At 42.1% G+C, this 14,154-nt stretch overlaps 1 protein-coding gene across 1 annotated transcript in view; it reads right to left on the bottom strand.

Annotated features, from left to right (window-relative positions):
- ATRNL1 (attractin like 1) overlaps positions 1-14,154 on the bottom strand; it is a 1,064,110-nt gene that overhangs the window by 710,633 nt on the left and 339,323 nt on the right. The window contains exons 18-19 of the mRNA XM_077821844.1: positions 11,768-11,986; positions 5,635-5,772 (exon numbers count right to left, since the gene is read on the bottom strand). Of these exons, the coding sequence (XP_077677970.1) occupies positions 5,635-5,772; positions 11,768-11,986 (357 nt within the window). The remainder of the gene's footprint in view (positions 1-5,634; positions 5,773-11,767; positions 11,987-14,154) is intronic.

Consider the following 14,154-nt stretch of genomic DNA (forward strand, 5'->3'; position numbering starts at 1 on the left):
TGCTGCCACTAGCCCTGCTGCAGCTGGTCTCTCAACTCTTCCTTTTCTCTAACCAGAAGAGGGTTTTTTAAAAGGTCATGGACAGCCCTTAATTGGACTCACATGTCTCTAGATGACCTGAGATAACCTCTTTTCAGCTTACAGGGGAAAAATGGTTACTTAGCTTCCGTAATGTTGTTCTTTGAGATGTGTTATACATATTCATTCCACTCTAAATGCGTACGTGCCCTGAGCACAATCATTGGAAATTTTTTGCTCAGTGGTAACCACCGGAGCAGCTCAAGTGCCTTCTGCTGCAATGCACCATTAGTGCCGGTATAAACAACCCAGCCGACCCCGTGCCCCATCAGTTCCTTCTTTCTGGAAAACTCCCATGTAGAGAGACAGGAGGGCAGGTCATAGAATGGGTATGTGCAACACGTCTTGAAGAACAACAGTTACAGAAGGTTAGTAACCATTTTTTCTTCTTTGAGTGATTCCACATGTGCATTTCACCCTAGGTGACTCCTAAGCAGATGAATAGGTGGAGGAATCAGAGTTCATGGACACATGCACTGCAGAACAGCTGATCCAAATTTGGCATAATCTCTGGAATGCTGAGTGATGGCATAATGGGACAAGAACGTGTGCACCGATGACCAGGTCGCTACTTTACAAATGTCCTGAACAGGGATTTGTGCTAGGAATGCTGCTGAGGATGTTTGCGACCTTGTGGAATGAGCAGTCAGGTAAGCTGGGGGTGAAATACCTGCCTGATCATAACAAGTGCAAACACATGAAATAATCCAAGACAAAAACTGTCTGTGAAGAGATTGGGAGACCTTCATCATGTCAGCTTCAGCTACGAACAGTTGGGTGGACCTACGGAATGGTTTAGTTCTTTCTATGTGGAAAGCTAGGGCTCATCTAACATCCAATCAGTGAAGACATTGTTCATTCCTATTTGCATGCAGCTTCAGGTAAAATACTGGTAGATAGATTGCCTGATTGCTGTGAAACTGCAAAATCACTTTCAGGAGGAAACTGGGATGAGGGCATACATACACCTTATCTTTAAAGAAGACTGTGTAAGGACGCTCTTATGTAAGGGGCATGGAATTTCGTGACCCCTCTGGACAAAGCAATGGCCACTAAGAATACCACTTTCCAGGAGAGACATAATAAGGAGCAAGTTGCCAAAGGCTCAAACAGTGGTCCCATAAGCTTTGATAAGACTAGGTTTAGGCTCCAGGGGGAAACGGCTCTCTTACTTGAGGGTATAACCATTCTAGGCTTTTGGGGAATCGGACAGACATGTCATTTGAAAAAACGGACTGGTTATGCACCTGATAGTGCAAAGCTGATATTGCTGCAAGGTGAACATTGACAGAAGAGATTGCTAAGTCTTGTTGTTTCAGGTGCAACAGATATTCAGATCTGTCTTGTATTGGTGAATGCGTGGGCAAGACTCTGTATTGGGATGCCCACACAGAGAACTGCTTTAACTTCGAGAGATAAGTAGCCCTGGTGGAGGGCTTTCTACTATCTAGTAGAACCTGACTAACTTGGTCTGAGTAAGCCTACTCTATAGGATTTAACCATGGAGCTTCCAGGCCGTTAGATGAAGGGAGCTCAGGTTTGGGTGAAGCAGCCGACAATGTTCCTGGGAAAATCAGGTCTGGGTGCAATGGAAGCAGGATTGGAGTTGCCACAGAGAGCTCTACTAGGGTGGAGAACCAATGTTGGAGGGCCCATGCTGGGGCTAGAAGAATAACCCAATCCTAGTCCTGCTTGATATTTAGCAACTCTCTGTGCACGAGTGGGAAGGGGGGAAAAGCATAGTAAAGAGGTCTCGTCCAAGGTAGCAGAAAGGTGTCCATGACAGAACACGGATTGTGGCCTCAAAGAGAGCAGAATTAGTGACACTTTCTGTCGTACCTGTTTGCAAATAGATCTATTCGGGGAGTTCCCTCACCCCTACTGCTGGAAAATGTCTCTTGCCACATCCGGGTGAAGGGACCATTCGTGGTGAATAGAGAAAGACCTACTGAGGTGATCTGCCAGCTCATTTTGCGTTCCCAAAAGGTAAGAGGCCTCGAGGTTGACTGAGTGGGCTATGCAAAACTCCCACAGCTGCGCTGCCTCTTGACAAAGGAAAGAGCAAGCTCCTCCTTGCCTGTTGACATAAAACATCACTGAAGTGTTGTCCATGAGAACAAACAAGTTTCTGCTCATAATGTGGGGCAAGGTGGCCTCACAGGCCAGGTGAACAGCTCTGAGTTCCCTGATGTTGCTGTGGAATGAAAGTTCTGCCAGAGACCAAAGGCCCTGAGTTCTGAGGGGCCACAGGTGAGCTCCCCACCCTAGTGCTGACGCTTCTGAGACCAGGATCATTAACAGTTGAGGGCATATAAAGGGAATGCCAGCACAAATTGAGTGGATCCAACTATCAATAGAGGGAGATAAGAACCTGTGGAGGTACCATGAGTACAGTCTCCACATGGTGGCAGTCTGGAGAGTACACTGAGGCCAGCCACATCTGGAGGGGTCTGAGGTGCAGCCTCGTGTGTTGTACCATGTACATGCACAAGGCCATGTGACCTAAAAGCCTCATACAATTTTGGGCTGGTGTGACTGGATGACCTTGGAGGTGTGTTATCAGGGATCTGATTGATTGGCAATGTCACTGGGAGGTGGTGACTCTGGGAGGCCCTGGCCTGAGTAGAGTCAAACACCACTCCAATGAACTCTATACTCTGCACCAGACCAAGGGTAAACTTTTCTGCATTTATCAGAAGGCCTAAGGCCTTGAATTTGACTGGATGAGTCAAACATTGGACACTACCTGATCCCTGGACCGTCCCTTGATGATCCAGTTGTCTGATAATAGTAGACCTGCATCCCATATCTCCTCAGAAAAGCTGCCATTACTGCCATACATTTTGTGAACACTCGCAGAGCTACAGACAGGCCAAATGGGAGGACCATGAATTGGTACTGTGAGTGGTTCACTACAAATCTGAGGAATCTTATGTCCTTGGTATATCTATATATGAAAATAGGAGTCTCTTAAATCAAGGGTGGCATACCAATACCTGGGATCCAGGGAGGGGATAATGGATGCCAGTGTGACCATGAAGAACTTTATTTTCTTGAGATAGTTATTGAGCTGACACAAACCTCTAAAATCACTCTGAGACATCTTGTCTTTTGGGATTAAGAAATAATGGGAATAGAACTCCTTCCCTCTTAAATTTTGAGGACCTGTTCCATCACTCCCATGCAAAGAAGAGATTGAACCTCCCTCCTGGCCCAGAAGTTCTTCATGATAGTGGTCCTTGAAGAGGGATAGTGAGGGAGGGGGGAAGTAGAAATAAACTGAAGGATGTATCCTACTTCCATGGTACTCCACACCCAACCACCTGTGGTAATACTGGACCATGCATTGAGGAAGTGTGAAAAGTGGTTTGGAAATAAAGAAGAAACAGGGTCTGGCATCATGAGAACTGGTACAGCATCCTTGAGTGTCCCATCAAAACACTTGATTAGAACCCGCTGGATATCTGGGTGGGGACAGGTATTGACTGAGGTAGAAATGGGTGGTTGCCTATACCTAAAACCCGTGCTTCTCTTTCCCTGCGGATCCTGACAGGCAGCCAGAACAGAGTACCAGATGGGCTGCTGAGGCTTGTAATGCTTCCTTGAAGGAGCTGGTGTGTACAATGCAAGGGACTTAAGGGTCATTCTGAAGTTTTTTAACCCATGCATCAGTCTGTTCCGAAAAGAGCGAAGCTCCTTTGAAAATTAGGGTTTACTGGAGGGTTTACTGGACCTCCTGCAGGAGTCCCAAGGACAGTAGCCATGAACTTCTATGCATGGCCACTGCTGAAGCAGTGGACCTGGCTGTCGAGTCAGCCGCATCCAAACCAGCTTGTAATGAGGCATCACCACTGATTTTTCCCTCATCCACCGGTGAGGAGGACACTTGCTTAGCCTCTTGTGGGAGCAAGTCCTTGAAGTTCTGCATGGAGTCCCATATGTTAAAATCATATCTGCCAAGCAGAGAGTACTGGTTTGCAATTCTGAGTTGTAACACCCCAGTAAAATAAACTTTCCTCTCAAACAAGTCTAATCTCTTTGAGTCTTGATTTTGGGCTTGCAGCCTGATGACCCTGCCTTTCTCTCTCATTGGCAACAAATACTACCAGGGACCCTGGGAGGGGGTATAGGAAATGGGTGAACAGTAACACCCTGGGCAGGAACAAAGTATTTTTGTTCTGCCCTTTCTGACATGGGGAGGGGGAAGAGATGTGGGGAGGGGTCTGCCACAAGGATCTTAACAGGGTCCATAATGGCCTCATTGAGAGGCAGGGCTACTTTTGATGGGTCTGCAGTGGCTAAAATGTGGAAGGATTCTTTCACTACGACTCCACCTATATGCCCAGGTTTAAGGCCACCCTCTTCAACAATTCTTGGTGAGCCTTATAGTCATCCAGGGGAGGCAACCCGCACTTTTCAGAGACTGCCTCATCTGGGGAGGAGACCAGCACCAGCTGTAGAAGGAAGAGCTTCTTTCTGCCTCAGCAGGATCCCATTGAGCAGCTCTTGCAGTTCGGTACCAGGCTTGATGGGACAATGCTACTCTTCTTTCAGAGGCCACCAAATAAGATGGCCTGGAATAAGCCCTGGAAACTGGGGTGGGGAAGGGCGGGGGAGAGGAGAACCACGGGTTCCAAAAGAGACACTGGACCAGCATAGGTAACCAGTGACCTCCTAGCTATGCATTCGATGGTACTCCTGTGCCCAGGTCGATGGAAGAGTAGAAATGACTGTGCTAGGGGTGCACACACACCTAGAGTGGAATGCATATGTGCAATCACTTAAAGAAGAAAGAGCCTTTACCATTCTATACCATTACCATGATATATCTGCCATCCACCATACCCTGGTAGCTGTCTAGTCTGACTTTATCACAGAACACAAACAGGGGGCAGATCTGTTGAGTAAGCAGTTGCCATTTTACAGTTACTTTTCAGAGAAAATCTTGCCTTTATAAAAGTAACACCTATTTGTTTTATTCATTAGAATGAACATCTTGTATGATAAATATCTTTCAAATACACAAAACCTCTTTTGAGTAAAAAGAAAATGATCGGAGTTAGACTATACCTAGCCCTGTACAAGCGCAGAAGCAAAGGAGGAGAGCACCTCTCAAGCTCCCTGCTGTAGCTCTCTGTAGGTACCCAGAAGTATTCTGGTTATTGAACCCAAGGAACATAGGGACAGCAAGAGTCCTGCATGACAATGGCAGCAGAATCCCTGAAAAGCCAGGGATGGTTACACTGTCTCACATCGCCCAAAGGTATATTACCATTCTCAAGCACAATACTTTTAGGTATTGCTACCAGTGCATAGCTCTTCTCCCCTGTCCAATAAAAGCTGTGTATTAAAACCACAGTCTTACTCTTTGTGTTTATATATAAAATCACAATTGTTACACAATGTTTTTAATGTGAAGATTCTCCGAGAAAGCAAAATCTAGACTTTGAATCACAATGTTAGCTGTCCAGCACATCTATAATACTATATCAATATTTTAGTCTTTGATACTTTCATAACGCTGAAGGTGTCTTTTGATTCTGGTAGGATACTTACCTGTACATTGGCCTCCATTTGTTGGATCCCCGTAGTAACCTGGCATGCATGTTTCACACTGTTTTCCTGCAGTTAGGTTTTTACACTGGTCACAAATATTGCCACTGATGCAGGTGCTGTGCCCATTACACTGGCAAGCTGGAATACAAAATAGAAAAAGGCATTACCTAATTTGCTTCTGAGAACAAAATTATTGTGAGTACAAATAATTAAGAGAAAAAAATGAAAACAAAGTTCAAACTACAAAAAATGCAGAAGATTGCAGTTCTGAATATTTTAATGTTAATTGCTGACTAGGATATATATTAAGACAGTGGTTGTTGGGACCCCAAAGTGGGTTGCAACCCCATTTTAATAGGGTCGCTGGGGCTGGCTTAGACTTTCTGGGGCCAGAGCTGAAGCCAAAGCTTAGGGCCATGCTTAAGCCCAAGCCCCAGCCCACTGCCTGGGGCTGAAGACTTTGGTCTCAGGCTTCAGTCCCCCCTCCTGGGGTCGTGTAGTAATTTTTGTTGTTAGAAGGGGGTCGCAGTGCAATGAAGTTTGAAAACCCCTTTATTAAGATAAATTAACACAAAACCAATTTAAAACAATATTGTGACAAAAATTCACAAATGATCAGAAATGTTAAATATATAGATTCCAAGGCCATAAGGCACCAATGTCTAGCAATTAACCATCTAGTCTGACCTCCTATATAAAACAGGTTATAGAATTTCCCCAAAATAATTCCTCGAGCACATATTTTACAAAATGTCCAATCTTGATTTTAAAATGGTCACTGATGGAGACTTGGCCACAACCCTTGGTAACTGTTCCGATGTTTAACTACCCTCAGTGATAAAAATTTACACCTTGTTTCCAGTCTGAATTTATCTAGCTTCAACTTCCAGCCCTTGGATTGTGTTATAGCATTCTCTGCTAGATTGAAGAGCCCATTATTGTATATTTATATCCCATGTAGGTACTTATACTATAATCAAGTCAGGCCTTAACCTTCTCTTTGACAAGCTAAACAAATTCACCTCCTTCAATTTATCACTATATGGCAGGTTTTCTGATCCTTCAATCATTCTCACAGCTCTTCTCTGAACAGTCTCAAATTTTTCCAACATTCTTCTTGAATTAGAGACACCAGAACTGACACAGTATTCGAGCAGCAATCACAATAGTGACTTGAGGGCTTGAGGGACAGTCTTTTGTCTCACTGACACTGACTGAATCCAGACCTCATTCATAGTTCAAAAAAGCTTCCTTCTCCTCTGCCATAAATTTTACTAGTCACTCATGAAGACTTCAATATCGCTAATCAGTTGATTAACCAAGATTTAACTAAATCCCAGACACCAGTACCATCCATTGTGAAGAGCTCTTGGACTAGTGTGTTGGGGAAAAAAACAATCAACAAACGAACAGCTGAATACAGGTTGCTACAGGGGGGAAAGGACAAATTTTAAAAACAAGTCCAGGGCCATCCTAGTTTCCTTGAAAGGATTTGGCCCTATCATTGAAGCTGGGGCACTGAAAGCTCTAAGATACATCAGGACCACTTTAAGTGACTCCAACCCCTGTTCATCATGCCTGGTGAAAATGAGAAGCACTGAATGCACCAATGACCAAAATCATTAACTTTTGACCCCCAAAGTGCATTCTTAAGAAACCATTAGACACTAACAAGCTTGCAAACTACCACCCAATCTCTAACCTCCCTTTTCTTAGGAAAACTTATAAAAAAGTGGTTATGACCATGCAACAAAAGCATCTAATGCACTCTATTAGCATATCTGATCCCTCACAATCAGAACTCAGCACACAGAGAAAGAGAGCCCTATAGCAAAACTGAAAGAGGACCTCCCTGTGGCTGAAGACAGAAGTGAAACCTCAATGGTCATACTGCTCAGCCAGTTTACAATCTTCAGCACAATCAATCCCTGAGTTTGCTGACCTGTGTACAAGACTCAGCAGAGTAGAAGTTATAAAAAAAAAAAGATTAAGATAATTCATTTCATATAGATCCCAAAGAGTGCTGATGGGAAATTGTTCCTCTTTCACCAGAGCCCTCCTGTGTGGACTATCAACAAGATAAAGCCTATTCTCCCTCCTTTTCAGTACAAATAAGACCCCTGGAAGAAGCTGTGTGATTACATGGCTTACCCTGCCACCAACATTCTGACAGCACCTAATCATACATCTCTTCAGTCAATATGGCTAGTGCCATCACACAGATGACACAGTGGCTCCAGGAGAAGGTTCTGAAAGAATAACTATCAAATCAGGAAGATGGAAGTGGTACGGGTATGAAGAGTAAGGGAGCTTACCAAGACCCTTGCAGCAACCTGTCAAGAAAGCATCTGTCGAGACAGCGTGTACTGGAATCTTCTCTTCTCTTCTTCATAAAATGGCATCAACAGTGCAAGAAATGCTTCCACCACCTCTGAATTACTGGTAGACCTACATTCCTTTCCAATGAGGACTTGTCAACTGAGATCCACACATTCATCACCTCAAAACTGGAAAACTTTAGCTCCCTCTATTTAGGCCCAATCAAAAACTACACTTGTGCAAGACCAGTCACAAAAAGCAAGTTTAATGGGAAAGGACGATCTATTGGTTAAGGATGAATTCAGCTCCTGGGTCTGCTACAGACCTCCTGAGTGACCTTGAACAAGTCAAAATTTCTGTGTCTCAGTTTGTCCACCTGGAAAATGAGAATAATATTTCTCTACTTCCAAAGGTGGTGTAAGGATACATCTATAAATACCTAGGACACAATACAGAGATGGAGGCAATGCAGGCAGAAATACCCAGCTCACTCCACTGGTTCCTGTTCACTTCTGGGTAAAATTCAAAATCCTGGTTCTAATTTTCAAGAACCTCTATCTGGCTGTTTAAGCGATTGCCTCTCCATACCAAGAAAGCAAAGTTGTCAAGGGTTACAGAAACCAAAAATATTAGGGTAAAATGTTTGTAAAATCAGAAGCACAACAATCTTAGCTACTGGGCACCAGGCTGTGGAGTACTCTACTGAAAGAGATAACAATGAGCCCCTTATGAGAATGTTTTCAGAATCCAGCATAAAACATACTCGTTTTGTATCACTCTACTCCTAATAACAGGTACTGAAGACAAAATAAAGAGAAAGAAGAGAAAAAGAGGGAATGAATTTAAGCAGTGTAGCTGTACCCTCGGTTGACAAGAGCAAAGTCCAATTAAAATCCATTTCAAAACTTCTCCTGCTTTTGTTATTTGAGTTCAGCATCTAGATGCTAGGTGACTGGTATTCATAAATAGAATAGATAAATAGATAAATTACATGGATTCTCACTTAAGAGTTAACAGGTTTGCAGAGTAGGAATTTAGCAATTTACTGTGCAACAACCAATACCACTCTTGGCTGTGAAGCTTTGAAACCTCTTGAGTTTACAATTGCCTCCTGCTTCAGCAGATGTGCCTGTAAATTCTTATAACCAAATATCTGTGCAGTTAACTTCCTCAGTATGCATGTGCACTGCCTCTATTTTTACATGCTAGCTAACAAGTTTTTACTGTGAAGCATCAGTCTCACATTTTCATAATATTTTGTTCATATTTAAAAAGATATAAGTTGTTCACTTAGGCCTAATTACATACGCAGCTTGAAATTTCAAAGTTCTGTTGTTTCTTAGGTATTTCCACCCCTCAAAATGACCCTTCTTTCCAATGGAGAAAAGTTTTGTATTTTTCATTCTTCTGAAAATCCATAATTGATTAACCAATCTTTCCTCAATTTTTCTAAAAATATGCACCTTCAGGCAGAATTTCAGCACAAAAGTTTCTAAGCATGTGAAAACAGGAAAATTGAATGGAATCTTGTTTTCTTATAGAGAATGCACCTGCTGTAGTTCATTGTGTGGCTGTTTAGAGCTAGTTTATCGTAACTCATCGGCATTAAGAATGTATTAAACTTTTCCTTTGTTTAACTCTAAATTGGCTAGTGGAGGACTGGAGGAAGCTGGCCCTAATCACAGGACAGGACTCAAGAAGGAAGGTTGTTAGTCTCCTGACCTAAGGGTAAACAAGGTTTGGAACTCAGAGGCCAAAGAATTTGTATTTTGAGAAGACATAATATATACGACCCCACATACCTGTACTTTAAGTATTCTGGTCTTTGAGCAAATTATTCCAAGAACCCTGATAGAACTGAGGGTGGGGTGCCCGCAGAACCAAACTGTGACATCACAGGGCAAGATCTAGGATCGTTTCCACCCCCACCTCCTCCCACTTCACAGTGTGTAACATTCTTCCATAACAAAAATCCTGCAGAACACCTACCACTATAATATAACCAAAGAATACGTCTATGCCTGCAAACCAATAGAGTCACCAGTATAACTGAACACAGACCGAGTGATCAGTGTAATTCAGAAGGGTCCTCATCAGGGTTGGCACTAACAATATCATAAAATGTTGAAGGACTCTCGGGTGCCAAACAAGATCTTATAGCCAAATTGTGTGCTGACAACAACTGCCATCTGCTATGACTCCAGGAGAAATGCAGAGAGATTAACAAAGATACTCAAGATGAACTTGACCACTGAAAGATCACACAAGTAATATAGCAGCACCATTTTCATCAAACCTGATCTTGTCATCAACACAACATTTATGACTGATAAGAATTACATTGAAGTCTTGACGGTAGACATTGGTGACATTTATATCACATCTGTCTACAAACCACCATGCAAACGATTCAAGTTCACTCGCCCACATAACCTCGAACATGACAAAATGCAGGTGATGGTGTCAAATGGGGCTATAGTATAACTGATTAAAATGGTGAACTAGTTGAATTGTGGACAGATATGCACCACTTGAGCTTAATTCAAGACCACAAACTCGCAAGTTCTTTCAACAGCAGCCGATGGAAATGGTGCTACAATCCTGATAAGGCATTTGGCAGCAACAACATAGTTGGTTCATATAACAAACTTAGTTTGAGTCTCATTCCACATTCACAACACTGGCCCATTGCCATACAGATCAGTGAAGCCATAATACCAAACTCAGTACCACTCTGGCTCCATTTTAATTTTAAGAAAGTGGAAAGGAAGAGCTTCACCAATGAGGCCATTGTAAGAAAGATCAAACCAACAGCACAAAATTATGACCAGTTTGTCATCGTTGTGCACACTGTCTCAAAGAAGCACTTTCCATGAGACTGCAGAACAAACTACATGCCAGGACTAACGTCCGAGTTATAAAATTGGCACACAAAATACAAGTAAAAGTTTGAAGCAGACCCATTCGCTGAGGATACCATTGCAGCCAGCAAAGAACTGGTCTCTGCACTAACGGAGGAAAACAGAAGTCATAGCGGAATCTAATTGAAAGCATGGACATGATCCACAGCAACAAGAAATCATGGATAACCATCTGGAAACTTAACAATTATCCAAGGAAGGCAGAGCAACACTATTACATTACTGCAAACCACTTTGCATACCACGTCCCAGAAAATGGCAGGACATTGAACAAATAACCCAAGGCACTGTGTAAGTGGTAAGACTACCAACAGAATTATAATTTTGGGGCATAGTACACAATGACCAAATTAACCTCCAGAATTAATGTCCTCAGAAATGGCAAACCCACCAATCTAGATGACATTTGTACTGAACAAATCCAACACTTTGGACAAGCAACAAAGAACTGGTTACTCAAGTTGTTTCACACATGCTTAACCACATACAAAGTGTCCAAGATGTTGCAACGAGCACATCTTGTGACAGTCCTGAAGTTGGTGAAGGATGCAGTGGAGCCAAAGAACTTCAGATGCATATCACTATTAGGTCACCTCTACATACTATACGGGCATCTCATCTTGAACCGCCTATTGCCATTTGTTGAAAGCACCTAATCCCACAGCAAACGGGCTTCCATGAGGTAAAACATGCACTGGTGTCAGCAGTAAGACCCTGTATAAATGTTAATTATGTTATTTAAAATAATTTTTGGTATTGTTTGTGTACCTATATAAATAGAAAAGCAATCAAAACCTTACATGCTGTAGCTCTCATTTGACATTAAGAGCTCATACATACTATTCAAATAAAGAAAAAAAAGTCAAAATATAAAATAAATCAGAAATTCTTACGTGGACAGTGGATGAAAGACCATTCATAATTCTTCTCTTTTGGACAAAGATTAGTGTCAAGAACCATTTCATTGGAGTGCACCCCAACAAGCTTCATTGGCCCTCTTGAAGATCCTTCCACACAATGCCCTTTTCCTGTATTACTGGGATCATTGCACCATCCACATCCAGGCTGTTCCAAACACTGCCCACAGGTCCTCAATCCAGAGCAGTTTTGAGCTGTATTATACAAAACATAATATTAATGCAATTTTTAAAAGATGTGTACTATACAAGGTTACTAGTACATTTAAAAGGGTAAATAGATTCTATTATACTCTCTTCTCAGACTCATAACTTTCCAAAAATCTTTTGGAAAGAACATTTCCATGCTTGGTCAGTAACAATGCTTTTTAAAAATTGTATTTTGGGAGGCAGCAAAATGAAGGTGATCATCAAAACAGATAATTACAAAAAAGAAAAGAAAAGAAAAGCTGTACAACACCACAGCAAACTGAATACAGAAATAATCTGCACAATAAAAAACCCGCTCAAATTCTAAGTAATGATCAAGGGGCAAAAAATGCGGTGGATTAAAGAGACTGGATTCAGCAAAAATAATAAAAAGGTGCCCTTGCAGCAAGAGAAGATTTTATTTTATTTTATTTTTTAGGGTGACAGCAAGAGGCTATCCCCTACTTCATTGAACCAGACGCTCATAGAAGCCACATGAGGATTACATAACTATGCAGCAAAAGGAAGTCTTGCAGCTATCCAAAGACAGAGAGGCAGAGGATCAATTTTCAGCTCTCTCTACCAATACTCAATAGAGCTATACACACACTTTGCTCCAGATCGTGCAACCATTTACATTGATACACATGTGCGTAGACTTAAGCACATGCATGTTTGTAGGATCAAGGTCTTGGCTGACTAGGAAAACTACAGAATCAAATTTGCAACAAATTCCGGTTATTGATCCAAATCACGAAGGGGAATGTTCAAATTGTGGGTTTCAGAGTAACAGCCGTGTTAGTCTGTATTCGCAAAAAGAAAAGGAGTACTTGTGGCACCTTAGAGACTAACCAATTTATTTGAGCATGAGCTTTCGTGAGCTACAGCTCACTTCAAGCTGATGAAGTGAGCTGTAGCTCACGAAAGCTCATGCTCAAATAAATTGGTTAGTCTCTAAGGTGCCACAAGTACTCCTTTTCTTTTAGATAAGCTATTACCAGCAGGACAGTGGGGTGGGAGGAGGTATTGTTTCATATTCTCTGTGTATATATAAAGTCTGCTGCAGTTTCCACGGTATGCATCTGATGAAGTGAGCTGTAGCTCACGAAAGCTCATGCTCAAATAAATTGGTTAGTCTCTAAGGTGCCACAAGTACTCCTTTTCTTTTTGTTCAAATTGTGATCATTCAGACTCAAACCTATAAATTATTTTGAGCTTCAATTACCAAAGAACATTGAGTATTTTGGATTTTTTACTAAACACTCTGCCGACTCCTAATGATAATCTCTGAGACATACCATGAAATATTCATTTAAAAAAATATTCCCAAACTACAGATCAGAATTGCATTTCATTTTAATGAAGCTCCATCTTATTGTCTCTTTTCTGTAACAGCAAGTCAGCTTTCATTTACTTGGGTACTAAAAATCAAATCTCTCTTTCTCCCCCACATTGTCATCAACTGAGTTATTCAACTGTGCTGTTACCTATAAATCTTTACCTCTAAAAAAATTTCTACACAGCATCCTTTCATTTAATTTAAAATGAGCATGTCTCCCACAAGCAGTCTTCCTCAAATGTGGAATACCCAGTTTAGAACAAACAAAAGTTCATGTTCTGAAGTTACTGGTTTTTTCTTTTTTGTTTTTTTAAGAAAACAATACCTCAGTGGGTACATCTACACAGTAAAAACAAAACAAACCAAAAAAAACCTGCAGCAGAGACTCTCAGAGACCACATCAACTGATTCGGCTCATGCTGTGTGGATGTTTGGCTTGGACCGGAGCCCAGGCTCCGAGACCCTCCCCCCTTGCTGGGTTTCAGAGCCTGGGCTTCAGCCTGAGCCTGAATGTCTTCACTGTTATTTTTGCCCAGCAGTGCAAGCCTCATAAGCCTTAGTCAGTTGACCTGGGCTCTGAAAACTTGCTGCTGTTCAGTTTTGTTGTGGGGGGGGGGGGGTGCAGGCGCGTTGCTGTGTAGATTTCAGAGTAACAGCTGTGTTAGTCTGTCTTTGCAAAAAGAAAAGGAGTACTTGTGGCACCTTAGAGACTAACCAATTTATTTGAGCATGAGCTTTCGTGAGCTACAGCTCACTTCAAGCTCACTAACCAATTTATTTGAGCATGAGCTTTTGTGAGCTTGAAGTGAGCTGTAGCTCACGAAAGCTCATGCTC

The sequence above is a fragment of the Eretmochelys imbricata genome, chromosome 7 (assembly GCF_965152235.1).
Source record: "Eretmochelys imbricata isolate rEreImb1 chromosome 7, rEreImb1.hap1, whole genome shotgun sequence".
NCBI lineage: Eukaryota > Metazoa > Chordata > Testudines > Cheloniidae > Eretmochelys > Eretmochelys imbricata.